The sequence below is a fragment of the Terrapene carolina genome, unplaced genomic scaffold (genome assembly GCF_002925995.2).
Source record: "Terrapene carolina triunguis isolate 2854851 unplaced genomic scaffold, T_m_triunguis-2.0 Scaffold898, whole genome shotgun sequence".
Classification (NCBI taxonomy): domain Eukaryota; kingdom Metazoa; phylum Chordata; order Testudines; family Emydidae; genus Terrapene; species Terrapene triunguis.
Window position 1 is genome coordinate 77059 of NW_020665249.1, and position 14370 is coordinate 91428.

General features: G+C 53.2%; 2 protein-coding genes across 3 annotated transcripts; both read right to left on the minus strand.

Annotated features, from left to right (window-relative positions):
- Positions 1-1132: 1132 nt before the first annotated feature.
- LOC112116277 (anionic trypsin-1-like) lies at positions 1133-6337 on the minus strand. The gene is made up of 5 exons (XM_024213660.1): positions 6298-6337; positions 3243-3399; positions 2849-3108; positions 1475-1611; positions 1133-1282 (listed from the first exon to the last, which is right to left on the minus strand). Exons 1-5 carry the CDS (start codon positions 6335-6337, stop codon positions 1133-1135), a joined length of 744 nt encoding a protein of 247 aa, XP_024069428.1.
- A 3418-nt stretch (positions 6338-9755) lies between these two features.
- Positions 9756-13461, minus strand: LOC112116276 (trypsin-like). 2 transcript variants are annotated; one of them, XM_024213658.1, is made up of 4 exons: positions 13164-13461; positions 12181-12440; positions 11826-11962; positions 9756-10047 (listed from the first exon to the last, which is right to left on the minus strand). In XM_024213658.1, the coding sequence occupies exons 1-4, from the start codon at positions 13451-13453 to the stop codon at positions 9898-9900; spliced, it is 837 nt and encodes a 278-aa protein (XP_024069426.1). In that variant the 5' UTR covers positions 13454-13461; the 3' UTR covers positions 9756-9897. The 2 variants fall into 2 exon arrangements, with proteins under 2 accessions (XP_024069426.1, XP_024069425.1); XM_024213657.1 differs by lacking the exon at positions 9756-10047 and having other exon boundaries at positions 11347-11962.
- Between the last annotated feature and the right edge of the window lie 909 nt (positions 13462-14370).

Sequence of the window (14370 nt, forward strand, 5' to 3'; positions counted from 1 at the left end):
GTCGCACCCATTATGGCCATTCTTATGTTGTTGTTGTGATGGGTAGCCTCCCACCTTCTGGGGTACCACCTGATATACTGGGGTACAACTGAGCCCGCCTGTTCCACTAGCCTGGGCTCCCTCACCCTGTCCTGCTGAGCCAGGCCCTCAAGCCTCCTCCAGCACACACAGGTAGGGACATGCCCAGCTACAGAAAGACACAGACACTGAGATCAGTTCTGCCTGGGAAGACTCCGCTCGGGGATTGCCCAGTACTCAAGTGCACACCCCCTCTGGAGTGTAAACCCAAAATAGTATTGTCCTGCGCTGCACAGAGGCACCCCCACCCCACTATGGGCCATTCCAGTGTTTCCACAATCTGTCTTGAAAGCCTTAATACTCAGATGTTGGCTGCCGGAGAGGAACTTAACTTATGCCCAAATAAATTTGTTAGTCTCGAAGGTGCCACAAGGACTCCTCATTGTTTTTGCTGATACAGACTAACGCGGCTACCACTCTGAAACTTAACTCTCAGGGTAAATGTGTGCAGTGTCTGGGGGTGGGGTCGGTGCCTAGCACCCAGCACCCTTTTAAACCAGTGCCCTTTAATACAGAAGGTGCAAACATGTGGCGCTGAATGAGTTACTGATGTGACTGCGTGGCACTGAGTGTGCAGCAGGATCTGTGTGGTCAGGCCCTGGTGACCCTGTGTGCGGTCGGATCTGACTGCAGGTTCGGGGATTGTTTGAAAAGCACTGAATAAAAAAGGGGCACAAAGAGGGCAGAACATTTCCCTATAGTGCAGGCGTCGCTGGGAGAGATTGTCTGGCTTATGCTGTTCCAGGGATCGGACTAGGTCTCTTCTGGCCATAAAACCTAAAAATGGCTAGTTGCTATGACGCAGAGCACGACACAGACAAGAATAATGTGGTGACAGCTGGATTTATTGCCATCTCTTGCACCTCTTACCATCTTACAGTGGTATTGCACCTCCCAGCACTGAGACGGTCTCACCATGTGTATGGAATATGTGTTCTGTTTTGTGCCCAGGTCCTAGGTGATTCCCAGTGACCACTATAACCTTCCCTTCAGCTGGGCCCAGCAGAGTGAGGAGAGTCCATGTTCCCAAGTGGAAAGTGTTGTTCTGTCTGAGCTAGTTAGCGGCCATGGTGCTCTTGATCCAGGACAGCAGAGAGCAGATCTTGGTGTAGATGCTAGGGTGATCCTTTTGGGCCCAGCCAAATCCCCAGGACATGATGCCCTGCAACTCCCCGTTGCAGACCAAAGGTCCACCAGCATCTCCCTGTGTGTGAGTGGAGGGAAAGCAATACCACCAAATTAATGGCCTGTTAAAGTCACTGAATCCCTCCAGTCCCTTATACTGCATGCATCACCCAGGGCCTGCATTGACAGATCCCTCCTGACCTCTGGTGTGTTAGCAGAAGGGCTAGAGTCGCTGTAAGACCCAGACAGGACCATGACTGTTAGCCTTCACCTGGCATGCATCCTTGCCTCCTTCCGGGTACCCAGCGCACATCATGGTGCTGGTGATCATCCCGGGGTAGGAGCGCTCACACACCTGGTCGCTCACAATGGGAACTTCGACACACTGCAGGTTCTTGGCGCTTAGCACTAAAAGGCAGAGAAGAATTGGTCTTACCAGGGATTCTCCTCCTTCCCACACCACGCTGGTATATTCCTTCAGGGGGAGTGACGGTAAGTCATTGAGTTATATCACTATCCTGAATGGTTTCAGAGTAGTAGCCGTGTTAGTCTGTATTCTCAAAAAGAACAGGAGTACTTGTGGCACCTTAGAGACACATTTATTGTAGCATAAGCTTTCGTGGGCTACAGCTCACTTCATCAGATGCACGTAGTGGAAAATACAGAAGGAAGATATATATATATATATACACACACACACACACACACACACACACAGGGAACATGAAACAATGGGTGTTACCATACACATTATAAGGAGAGTGATCAGTTAAGGTGAGCTGTTGTCAGCAGGAGGGGGCGGGGGGAACTGTTTGTAGTGGTAATGAAAATGGCCCATTTCCAGCACTTGACAAGGAGATATAAGGAACTGTAGGGGGGCGTGGGGAAGATAAGCATGGGGAAATAGTTTTACTTTGGGAGTGGATGGGCCATTACACAAAGTAAAACTATTTCCCCATGCTTATCTCCACCCACCCCCAGTTCCTTGTATCTCCTTGTCAAATGCTGGAAATGGGCCACTTTCATTACCACTACAAACAGTTTTGGTTTTTTTCCTCTCCTGCTGACAACAGCTCACCTTAACTGATCACTCTCCTTATAGTGTGTATGGTAACACCCATTGTTTCATGTTCCCTGTGTGTGTGTGTGTGTGTGTGTGTATATATGTATATATGTATGTATGTATGTATGTATGTATGATATATTCCTTCTGTATTTTCCACTACATGCATCCGACGAAGTGGGTTTAGCCCACGAAAGCTTATGTTACAATAAATTTGTTAGTCTCTAAGGTGCCACAAGTACTCCTGTTCTTTTTACTATCCTGAATGTTGCACACGGTGGCAGCACGCTCTGAGTGAAGCACTTTAGATTCTGTCCCAGTTCTGGGAGGGGAATGTGCTCCTAAAGGGCTAGAGCAGGGGGGACCTGGGAGTCAGGCTTGTATAAAATCCCTGTTTGCTGTCCCTATCCCTAGCCTCTGCCCAGCTGTGTCTGTGCTTGGACTGTGGGTCTTTGGGCAGGACAGGGACTGTCCCCTCCTGAACATCTGCACAGTGTGGGCTGTGTCATCCGCATATAATTATTAGACAGCTGAGTGTGATGTGCTGAATAGCCTGGGACTCCTGAGACAGAGGGAACTCACAGCCATCGCTGAGGATGTTACCCCATCCTGACACCATGCAGAGAGACCCAACCTCTGGGCAGGCAGTCGGCAGGGGAACGGGTCGCACGTAGGCATCCGGCTGGATGCGGTGGGCCAGCTTGATGAGCATGATGTCGTGGTCCAGTGTCTGCTCGTCATAGCTGGGGTGCAACACAGTGGTCTCGATGCGCATCAGGTGCTCGGTGTGTTCAAAGACCTGGATGTTGTGGTCTCCCAGGATCACCAGCATGGAGTCGGGGCTGGGAAACAAATGGTGGCTCAGAGCCCCTCTGGACATCCCCCACAAGCTCCCTAGCCCCAGCCTGCTCCCACCCTTCTGGGACTGCGATAACAACAGTGACAAGCACACAGAGACGGTGAGTTCCTCACTTACTAGTACCAGCAGTGGGCAGCTGACACCACCCACTGGTCCGCGATGAGGGATCCACCACAGAAATGGTACCCAGTGTTCAGGGAAACCTGCCAGGGCTGTGAATGGGGGCTGCACTCGTATCCCCCAATTATCTTGTCTACTCCCTGTGGGGCAGCAGCTGTGGGGAGACAACGTTAGTGTGGTTATAGGGGTGAACTGGTAACAAGGGGAGATGCATGCAGCCTAGCTGGGGAAGATCTGGACTCTCATTCCTGGCCCCTATCATCTGGCCTGGCCCAGGGTCTGATGGGCTGTCACTGAACTCAGTGGCTGCTGTGACCATGCTGAGTTTCCCCGGGGTACATTTTGTAAATGGGAGACTTTACCAAAACCTAAAACCAAGAGTGTTGCTTTAATGGGAACCAGGGTCCCAATCCTGCAGTCGGATCCATACAAACTCAGATGGGCTGGTGCTTCCCATGTGGGTTGGACTGCGAGATCGGACAGCAGCTGTCACCTTAGTTTTTTGTTTGTTTGTTTGTTTTTTAATTTCCTTGCAGTGTTGGAAAACTAAAGACAAGAACCTTGGCTCATGCAAGTGGGAGCTAGAAAATGCAACTGCTGAGTTTTGTTCCACCTGCCCGAGACGAGCAAAATGCAGAAGGTGAATAAATCCCTGTGACGGAGTAGGGAGTATTAACCTGGTAATGTTGCATGGGAGTTTTACGTTTACTGTCTGCATTGATACTAGATGGTGATGGGAAATAAGGGTGTGATTTCACTGAGGGATGATGCCTAACGGCCAGAACGTAAAGCAGGCCTGCACAACATGCGGCCCGCGTGGGCTCACTGTGTGGCCCGCAGGGGGTGAGTAGGCAAGCAGCGGGGGAGGGGGGGGGGAGGAGGCGAGTGGGCGGGCAGTGGTGGCGGGGCAGGTGAGCCGGCGGCTGAGGAGGCGAGTGGGCAGGTGAGCCGGCGGCGGGGGAGGGGAGCTGAGGAGGCGAGTGGTGAATCGGTGGCTGACCTGTTCTACTGATCTGGTCTGGCTCCCATCCCCTCTCCAAGGGTTGCAGCTGTCTGGAGGTGCTTGCCTTCCACGTCTTCCTCATTCACACCTCATTCATTCAAAGGGGAATTGATTACAAAGTGTGGGGAAGATCTTATTCTACTTCTAGCAAAAAGACAGTTTTCTTTTACCTTAATTATACTGATATAGAATTATTCTACTTAACGGCCAGGGGGCAAATTTGTCCCGTACACACGGGGTCAGCTATAGGTTGTCTTAACTCAGGAAGTTCCTTCGAGAGGAAATGTAGCCAAACTCCAAACCTATAGACAATGGAACTCCCTGTGCCTGTGCCCTGCAGATACCTAACTACTTAGTTTGCAAAATAACAAGGGTGGGGGGCAAGTAAATGAACAATAAGGGGTCATAAGAGGGGCAGTTACATGTAGCTTGCTAATTATGTATGGTAATGATGGCAAATTTTGGCCAATCATAGAGCGATAGATTATCATAAGCAACTGCATATAATGCTTTGGTGTAAGTGTTTTCTTTGTTCTTGCTGACTTATGAGCTCGAACCCAATTGCAATTGAAATAAACGGATCGCCCCTCCCGGGGCTCCTTGCTTGGCTAGCTGTGTCCATCTCTCCTTATTCCTCAGCTGGAACAGACAGAAATTTCTATGACAATACTATCTTAGGGGCCCGCTATAACATATTACCAAGGTTCAATACCGCTGTTTTGGTGGGGCGGCGCTAGGGAAGGAGGGTTTGTTTCCGCGGGGCGGGCGGCGCTGGGGGGGGTTGTTTCGGGGGGGCGGGCGGCGCTGGGGGGGGTGTTTCGGCAGCGCTGGAGCGCGGGGGGGGGTGTTTCCGGGGGGGGGGTGGGGGGGGGGGGGGGTTGGCGGGGCCGGGGGGGTTCGGCCCTCAGCTGTTTTCTTTGGAGTAATATGGCCCTCGCCGCTTTACGAGTTGTGCAGGCCTGACGTAAAGGATGGTGGCTGCCCTGCATAACCTGAGCCCAGGGAGTTGGGGCCAGGTGGACAAAGGCTGAAGGAGGAGCCGGGGGGTGTGGCTGGGTGAGGCTGCTGGAGGGAGTTTCAGTTTGGAGCTGGCTGGGGAAATGGGGGGGAGGCCCAGAACCTGGGTCTGAGCTCACCCCTCCCCATGCCCCCCCCCCCCCCCTGGACCTGACTGAGGGATCCTGTTTTCTGTACCTACAAGCTCTGTCTTGGACTGTGTTCCTGTCCTCTAATAAACCATCTGTTTTACTGGCTGGCTGAGAGTCACGGTGAATCTCAGGAAGGGAGGGGTCGGGGGCCAGGGCCCTGACTCCCCCCACACTCTGCAACAATTCCATAGGGTGAATAGAACCTGGGCTTTTGCACTAATCTGTGCTGTGATCAGTGACCTGGAGGCATCTTATACATAAATTAATTTAATCTTGAAAATGACTCTCCAACATCATTTGCATAAAATTCTTAGGGAGATAAAGGGCCTGTGTCCTCAGTGTCTGTTGTTGGGAGCATTAACCTCTTGCAAGCCCTGACAAGGTGGTGCAGACTGAGCACATGCTTAAGTTTGGCTTGTGGGATTCATTTCATTGGCCCCTGATCCTGCAAAGACGCGTGTAAAACCTTATTCAGGTGAATCCTCCCATAGGGTTTGCACCTGTGAGTGAAGTTATGTACCCAGTTTGCTGGCTAGGGACTTATTTCTGTAACAGTCACCAGTCAGATAGACACGACTCCATCCTATGCTGAAATGGGCCAACATGCTGTTCCCATTTATCGGTAGGTCACTACTCCTGCTGGGCAGAGGCAGGACTCAGCACAGCACTTGGCCCTTCATCCATCACTAATGCATCACAGTGATACAGTAATCCTCAGGCAAACCCAGAGGTTTCAGCTGCTCTGTCACTAATTCAGTAGCTTGTGCAGAAATTACATTAGTTTCATTCTAACAGGCTTAGCTGGAGCCTGTTTAATTTCACTCTGATTTTGCAGCTATGTCCCGGCCCCTCGTCACTACCGAGCTCCACAAGCTAGCCTGGCTGCATACAACATAATTACCTGCCACCGCAAGCAACGCCATCACGAGCCACATTGTCATACTTCTCTCCAGGCTGTTGGACAGAAAAGAACAAGCCCCAGCCCTCAGGTATTTATAGGGGAGCTGTTATGGAAAGTTTATTACTAATCTGCAGCAGATGCAGCTTTCACATGAGCCACTGATGGCAATTAATAACGCCTTAAAATACAACTGACCTCTTTATTTCTGATTCTTAGCCAGATTGATTCTTCTAATACCAGACCCCTCAATATGCACCATAAGAGCAGTACAATGGCAGGAGACCTCTCTTAATAGCTGTCTTCAGGGAGTGGGATGGGACCTCAGTAGGGGGGGAACTCTCCTCTCACAGTCAGTGCTGATACTAATGCCCCAGTTCAGTGCTAGGGGGTGGTGGGAGCGCAATAGGGAGGCACTCTCTCCTCATGGAGCTGACCCCATTCCCCCACCCAGAACTCAGGGGTGCTGTACTGCAGGGAGCAAGGTGGGTATGAGTCGGGGGCACACTCCCCTTGCAGCTAGAGCTGACCCCAGGACCCTGGCATGGCATATGGGGGCGCTGTGCTACGGGAGGTACCATTTTGGGGATGAGACATGTTGCACTAGTTTTGTGCTTGCTAAAGTCACTGCTCTAGGTCAGCGGTTCTCAAACTGTGGGTCAGGACCCCAAAGTGGGTTGTGACCCTAATTTAATGGGGTCGCCAGGGCTGGCTTAGACTTGCTTGGGCCAAAGCCAAAGCCCGAGCATCACCGCCCAGGGCAAGAGCCGAGGACCGCAGGCTTCAGCCAGGGGTGGCAAGGCTCAGGTTACAGGCCCCCTGCCTGTATTCTCTAGAGGCTTTCCAATGGATTTCCTAATCATTTCTTCACATATCTTCCCAAGTATTGAAGTTAGACTGACCTGAGTTGGTCAGAGGCTGGGGGGGCTGCATCACTGGCTAAAAAAACAACAGCGGAGCAGCCTTTGCTCTGAGAGGCCTGGCTCACAGCTTAGCTCCAGATCAGCCCAGCTAAGGCCACCAGACTTTTCCACACATGCTATTGCACAAGGGCTCCCTCTGTTTACTGTGGTGGCCAGTTACTAACCCTGGTCCCTAAGTGTCTGCCAATGACCTGAGACCCTGGGCCTTGGCTACCATGGCCTGTGGCCCTGCCGAATCCTGGGGCTGACCCTTGAGTACTAAACTGGGGCCAATTGCTGTTGAGGGGAGGCTCACCAGGCTCTCCCCTGGGCGTGAGGGGCAGAGGTGCTGGATCTGCGGGTGCCTCAGTGCGCGTGCCCTCCTGCTGCTCTAGCTCCATGAGACCCATCAGCATCGCTGGGGGGTGAGGGCAGCAGGGTCAGCCTGTCGAAGCTGTTGCATGTGAGGTCTGCAGATGCTTGAGGGGTGTTTATTGAGTGGTGTGGAGCTGCATCATGCTCTCTGGGTATTTCCTCATCCCTGTGCTTCCCCCACAATAGCTGGCTGCTCCCAGCCAGGCTGCCTCATTCCCATCTCCCTCTCACCCAGCAGGGGGAAGAACCCAGCCCCGCTGGGCTGCTCAGGCCGGTGTCCCCTAGGGTGACCAGATGTCCTGATTTGATAGGGACAGTCCCGATTTTGGGGTCTTTTTCTTATATAGGCTCCTATTACCCCCCCACCCACTGTCCTGATTTTTCACACTTGCTGTCTGGTCACCCTAGTGTCCCCTCCCCCAAATGCAGTGAGCACTGAGTCTGACTCCGAGGTCAGTGCATGAGAGCGCAGAGGGAAGTAACCCCTCAGCTGTTTCACCCCAGGATGAGGTCATGTGGCAGCTGGCTGGTTTCTCAGGGTTAATGAGGAGGTGCCAGGGGACTGCACCAAGGTAAGTATCTTCTGGGAGCTTCTCCGTGGAATAAACCCAACCTGCCCAGCCTCTCTGATGCCAGCCAATCTCCCTGACCCTCACCATGCTCCACAGCCCTGCTACTGTCTTTGACCCCCCCAGGGGATGGAGCAGGACAGAGGACTGGGGGGAAGCTGCAGTAGAGACAGGCTAAGAGGCAGAGAGCCTGGTGAGTGACTCAAGCAGGGTGTGGATGAGACGTGAGTGGGGAGAGGGGGAGGATTCTGTCTTATTGCAGAGGGAGAAGGTGGAATTCCCGTAGGGGGAGGGTCTGTGGGTTAGGGTTAGCATAACTAATGTGTTCAGGTTCAGCTGCACCTGTGCAGCCACTCTGGCTCCCCTAGACTTGTTGGGCCATACTCCATGTGGACAAGAGAGAAATGCAGACTGGGAACTGCGATGTCCATGTGTTCATAGGACGCCTTGCATGGCTGCAGAGCCATTTATTTTCAGGTGCTTTGCAGTAGGGCCGAGAAGCCCTAGCCTGGGGACAAGGCCCTGCTATGCCAGCCCCTGCTGTATGGTAACAAGGTAGTCCCTGCCCTGAGAGCTCACAATCTGCATGTGAATACTCATGGAGCACTCAGCCAGGAGCCGTAGCTGGGGGAAGGCCACCTTTCACAGCTGCTGCGGTTCTGTGGCATGGGACTTCACACCTCCACCAGGGAGGTTCCCCTCCTCCACACACCTCCCCTCTTGAATGCACCTGTCCCCAGTTGCCATCTGTGGTGACTGATATCTGTAAAACGCTTTTACAACACTTCTCCTGCGAGGAAGAGCTGGTGACTCCTCAAGCAAGCTGGGGATAGAACCCAGGAGTCCTGGCAAAACCCAGGCAAAAGCCTTACTGAAGTGGATGAGATTCTCAGTGACTTGCACACTAGGGACATGCTCTATATTGCCAGCCTCCTAGGCTGTTCCCCATGAGTCCCAGCACCCCACCCCACTCATCCCATACAACTTAGGGATCTGGGGCAAAAATCAGTACTTGGTCCTGCTAGTGTGAAGGCAGGGGGCTGGACTCGATGACCTTGGGGGGAGGGATAGCTCAGTGGTTTGAGCATTGGCCTGCTAAACCCAGGGTTGTGAGTTCAATCCTTGAGGGGGGCCATTTAGGGATCTGGGGCAAAAATCTGTCTGGGGATTGGTCCTGCTTTGAGCAGGGGATTGGACTAGATACCTCCTGAGGTCCCTTCTAACCCTAATAGTCTATGATTTAATGCAGCATGGGCATCTGCTGGAACTACAGCTATCTGCTGCCAATTTGCAGCTCAGACTTCCTGTGTGCCCTTGAGCAAGTCACTGAATCTCTCTGCAGCTCAATTCTCCAGCTATAGAATTGGGACCTGGCTTTGGCTGGGTGTGTCACTCTCTGTGTCTGTGCAACACCCAGCGCAGCAGGGGCCTCCTGAGGCATCCACTTGCTACCATAATATTCATCTAATTATAACAATACCCGTGTGGGAGGCAAGCGCTGATTTGGGCTAAAAATGCCAAGAATTCAGCAGGATGTAGGAACTGAGTTTTATTGATGAGTTGGGATTTCATAGCCGCATTTGATGCTTCTCTCCTAAGCATCTTGTGTCTTCCCTACTGGGTTCTTGGCATCACGGCAGCCCCCCTGTTTTACTGAGAAGCTTTCAATCACTTTTATCCAGGCAGCAGGCAAAGCGGGACGGGGGCGGTCTGAACGCAGCCTCTCTGCCAGGAGAAGTACTCTGCGGTTGCGCATGTCAGTTGTTGGCAATGACCTCCGCAATCCAGGACACGTAGTTACACACTGTGGTATAGACGCCAGGGTGGTTCTTCTGGGCACACCCGATGCCCCAGGACACCACTCCCGTCAACTCTCCATTATAGACCACTGGCCCACCGGAGTCTCCCTGCAGGGAACAAAGAGTTGTGCAGGTCCCTTCATGGCACTAGAACAGAGGTGGGCAAACTACGGCCCGTGGGCACATCAGGCCCGCGGGACAGTCCTGGCTGACCCCTGAGCTCCCGGCCGGGGAGGCTACCCCTGGCCCCCTTCCCCGCTGTCCCCCTGCCACGCCGCTGCGCAGGCAGCGCTCTGGGCAGCGGGATTGCATGCTCCTGGAGAGCAGTGCGGCAGCGTGTCTGGCTCCCGCCGGCAGCGCAGCTGCCAGACGTGCTGCTCTGAGCAGCATGGTAAGGGGGCCAGGGCTGGGGTTGGATAAGGGGTGGAGGTGGTCAGGGGACGGGGATGGAGAACGGCGGGGGGGGGAGTTGGATAAGCGTGGGAGTCCCGGGGGGCCTGTCAGGGGGTGGGGCTGTGGATAGAGGTCGGGGGGCAGTCAGGGGACTGGAAGCAGGGGGGTTGGATAAGGGGTGGGGTCCCAGGGGGCGGTTAGGGGACAAAGAGCAGGAGGGGTTCGCTGGGTTGGGGGCAGTCAGGGAGTGGGAAGTGGGAGGGGGTGGATGGGGGCAGGGGCCAAGCTGTTTGGGGAGGCACAGCCTTCCCTACACGCCCTCCATACAGTTTTGCAACCTCAATGTGGCCCTCGGGCCAAAAATTTTGCCCACCCCTGCATTAGAATCTGGCAAGAGAACTATGCGCAAGCGACTAGGAGTCACCGCTTAGGGCTGGACGTGGCTGTCAGTCAGCCGAGGTCCAGGTGATGTTGGTAACAGTGGGAAGACCTGCCCATCGCAGGCCCCCCATCCTTCTCCTTCACACATGCCCTCGCTGGGACATCCCAGCACCAGCCAAGTGCTAGGGTGGGAAGTGCCAGACCACATCACAGGAACCGACAGAGTCGAAGGAGACTGAATCAACTTGCCCGAGGCACAGGGGCCAGTGCACACCCCAGGGGCCGTGTACATTGGGGGTTAGTCAGAGTTCTTTGGTGCCTAGGCCCTGGGCTAGAGCAGAGTTTTAGGGCTTTGCCTAGAAACTGTAGGTCAGACATTACTGTTGGTGTGGATTTATTGTCTAGCAAGTGAGCGTGACCTCTCTCTGCAGAGCTGCAAGCTGGGGTAAGGTGTCCTCCTTGGAACGGACATAACCTCCTATGCATATTCATGCACATACATATCCCTGTGCACAGGGCCAATGAGATGGGGTGGGGGGGGAAGCCGGTACAAATTACCGGGGCCCGGCTTCCCTGGTTCCCTCCCCCTCGTCGGCCCTGTTTAGCCGGTCCGCCCTTGCTGGGGGACCCGAAAATTTTTTTTCACCGGGGCCTGAACCCGCTCTCAGGCACTAGTAATACACACATGTATACTAGCACACAGACACCCCTGTGCACGCACACTTACACACACCACCTTCTTTAAATAGTAATGTGTACAAACCCCTTGACATACACACCTCTCTGCACAAACCCGCCCATATGCCTCTGCACACATGAACACCCTATCACTCGCGTGCGCGCACACACACAGACACCTGGCTCCACTGAGAGGAAATATCCCAGAAACGTGCAAGTGCACCCTATAATGATGCCAATGACATCATGATCACCCAATCCTGACATCCCCAGGACACATGTCTAGAGCTCATTGTCCTTGTACTTGCAAAACCCAAGCACGGTGATTGCTTGCCCTGTAGTGAGGAAACAGCATTCGCTTTGAACCCCAGGGCAGCTGAATGAAAGGCAACCTCCTCACACACCACAAACCTAACCAGCCGCTCCCTCCATACCTGACAAGAGTCCTTGCCCCCTTCTATGTAGCCAGCACAGAACATGTTCGTGGTGATGCGACCAGGGTAGGCGGCACGGCAGGCAGAGTCAGAGAGGATGGGCACATTCAGACACTGTAGGGCATCCGGGTACTGAACTGGGGAGGAGAGAGAATGGGGATAAATGGGAATCTAATGCCACAGACTATTCAATGGCAGGGAAGCACCCGTCAGATGGGGCCTGATTCCCCATCACCCAGGCCGGTGTAAATCAGGAGTAACCCCATTGGAGTTGGTGTAAGTCAGGATTATTGCTGATGACCCCCTCCCCCTTGCAGATGCTCCCTGAGCTGAAGTTGTCTCCACTGTATCTTACCGTCAGATGTGAGGAGGTTCCCCCAGCCAGAGACCAGGCACTCCGTCCCTGGCACAGGGCAGCTGCTGGAGATGGGGATTGGCTGCACGTAGGCACCAAACCGGGCCGGCTGGGCTAGCTTCACCAGCATGATGTCATTATTCAGGGTGTATTGGTTGTACTGGGGGAACTGGATGGCTTTGGCCACTTGGATATGCTGCTCAGTGCCCTCGTCTGCACTGGTGTCATGCTCCCCGAGATGAGCCACCAGGGTCCTGGGCCTGCAGGGAACAGCCACCGAGTCATAGAAATGCAGGGACCTCGAGAAGTCATCACATTCAGCCTCCTGCACTGAGGCAAGACCAAGTAACCCTAAATCAGCCCTGATTTGTGTTTGTTCAGCCCGTTCTTCAACCTTCCATTGATGGGGACTCCACACCCTCCCTTGGAGCCTGTTCTGGTGCCTAACTACCCCGAGAGTTAGAAGGTTTTCATAATATCTAAGATAAATCTGCCTTGCTGCTGATTACACCCATTGCTGCTTGTCCTACCTTCAGTGGACAGGGAGAACTGATCCCTGGCTTCTTTATAACAGTTGTTTTAGCCTCTCCTCAGAAGTCAGGTTTTCTAAACCTTTGATCATTTTTGTTGCTGTCCTCTGGACTCTCTCCAGCTTGTCCACATCTTTGCTAAAGTGCGGCGCCCAGCTTTGGACCCACCACATCAGCTGAGGCCTCCCCGGTTCCAAGTCAAATGGCCCATGACCTCCTTTGTCTGACATGCAACACTCCTGCTAATACACCCTTGAATTATATTAGCCTTTTTGGCAACTGCATCACAGTGTTTCCCATGGTTCAGTTGCTTGGGACCATGGGAAGACTTAAGGCCCCCACATAACACCCACAAGGCCTGGGTCCCACTGAAGACTTTCTTCCTACCCAAAGGGGCCTGTGCCTTGTGCTAGGACAGGGATGAATCCTCCCAAACTGCACCCGTCTACTCACGTTTTGTAGCAATGAGCTGCTGAGACGATCCACCACTCATTGATGAGTGACCCCCCGCACCAGCGTTGGTTTGAGCCATATGTGAAATAGACCTGCCAGGGCTGGGAGTGGGGCGAGCACTCATATCCACCTATTATCTTATCATCATCCTCCAGCTGTGAGGCTGCTGCAAGGCAAATGGGATGGATGGGGATTAGCCTGGGGGAGTTAGAACAAGGAGAAAGGAGAGGCCAGTGCGGAGAGCAGTTACCTGTGGCGCTCAGCAGAAGAGCGAACAAGACGATCTCCATGGTGCCAGGCTGAGCTGGGCACAAGAATGGGGTGGGTTTATACAAGATGAACTGTCCACATGATCCAACAGCTGTCAGTGATTAGGGACTGAATTTAGAAACAAAACCACATCTGTCTCCCCAGGTAAATAACTGTCTGCTCCACCTGCTGCGTTCCCTTGGGGAGGGGTTTGCTGCGGAGGAGGGAACTGGGGCTAAAAATAGTTCAGGGCACGACCTGCTTCCTATGCCATTTGGGTGAAATTCGCCCAGTGCAACTCAACCTTTAACATGGGCTGGAAGTGATAAATAGGCATTGGGCATGTCAAATCCACAGCCCAAGGCTTAGCAGCCCACGTAAGGCCTCCGAATAGGGGGCTTCCATGGGAATGAATGGTGAGGAAATGCAGGGCTTTTTTATTAATGTGCTGGACTGGGACTCAGTGCTCCTCGGTAGAGCTGGTCAGGAATTTTCCAATTCAACTTTTGTTGTTGTTGGAAAATGCCAATTGATCAAAACAGAAACTGTTTGTGAAACAGTGTCGGGTTTGATGGAACACTCACTGTGACGGGTTCAATTACAGAGAACCCCTTGGGACTGTCACCTGATGTGCTGAAACTACCTCTGAGCCCGTCTTCCCTGCCAGCTTGGAACTCCAGAACCCTGCCTTGTTGAGCCAGACACGCTAGCCTGCTGCAACACAGACCCAGGGTCTGAACCACGTCCCCGAAGCTGCAGACTTAACTGAAAACAGTTCAGCAAGTACACCTGTCTCCAGCACCCAGACACCCAGTTCCCAATAGGATCCAAACCCCAAACAAATCCATTTTACTCTGTATGAAGCTTATACACGGTGGGTAAACTCATAAATTGTTCGCCCTCTATAACACTGATAGAGAGAGATGCACAGTTGTTTGCTCCCCCAGATATTAATCAC

Bases quoted from the DNA above. Each gene is read 5' to 3' on its own strand.
- LOC112116277 (XM_024213660.1), bottom strand. From the start codon at position 6,337: ATGACAATGTGGCTCGTGATGGCGTTGCTTGCGGTGGCAG. The intron at 3,400-6,297 runs GTAATTATGTTG...GTCTCCCCACAG, and splicing joins GGCGTTGCTTGCGGTGGCAG to CTGCTGCCCCACAGGGAGTA. The intron at 1,612-2,848 runs GTGAGTTCCCTC...TCTGCCTTTTAG, and splicing joins TAACATCCTCAGCGATGGCT to TGCTAAGCGCCAAGAACCTG.
- LOC112116276 (XM_024213657.1), bottom strand. From the start codon at position 13,453: ATGGAGATCGTCTTGTTCGCTCTTCTGCTGAGCGCCACAGGTAACTGC. The intron at 12,441-13,163 runs GTGAGTAGACGG...TGTTCCCTGCAG, and splicing joins GCAGCTCATTGCTACAAAAC to GCCCAGGACCCTGGTGGCTC. The intron at 11,963-12,180 runs GTAAGATACAGT...TCTCCTCCCCAG, and splicing joins GAACCTCCTCACATCTGACG to TTCAGTACCCGGATGCCCTA.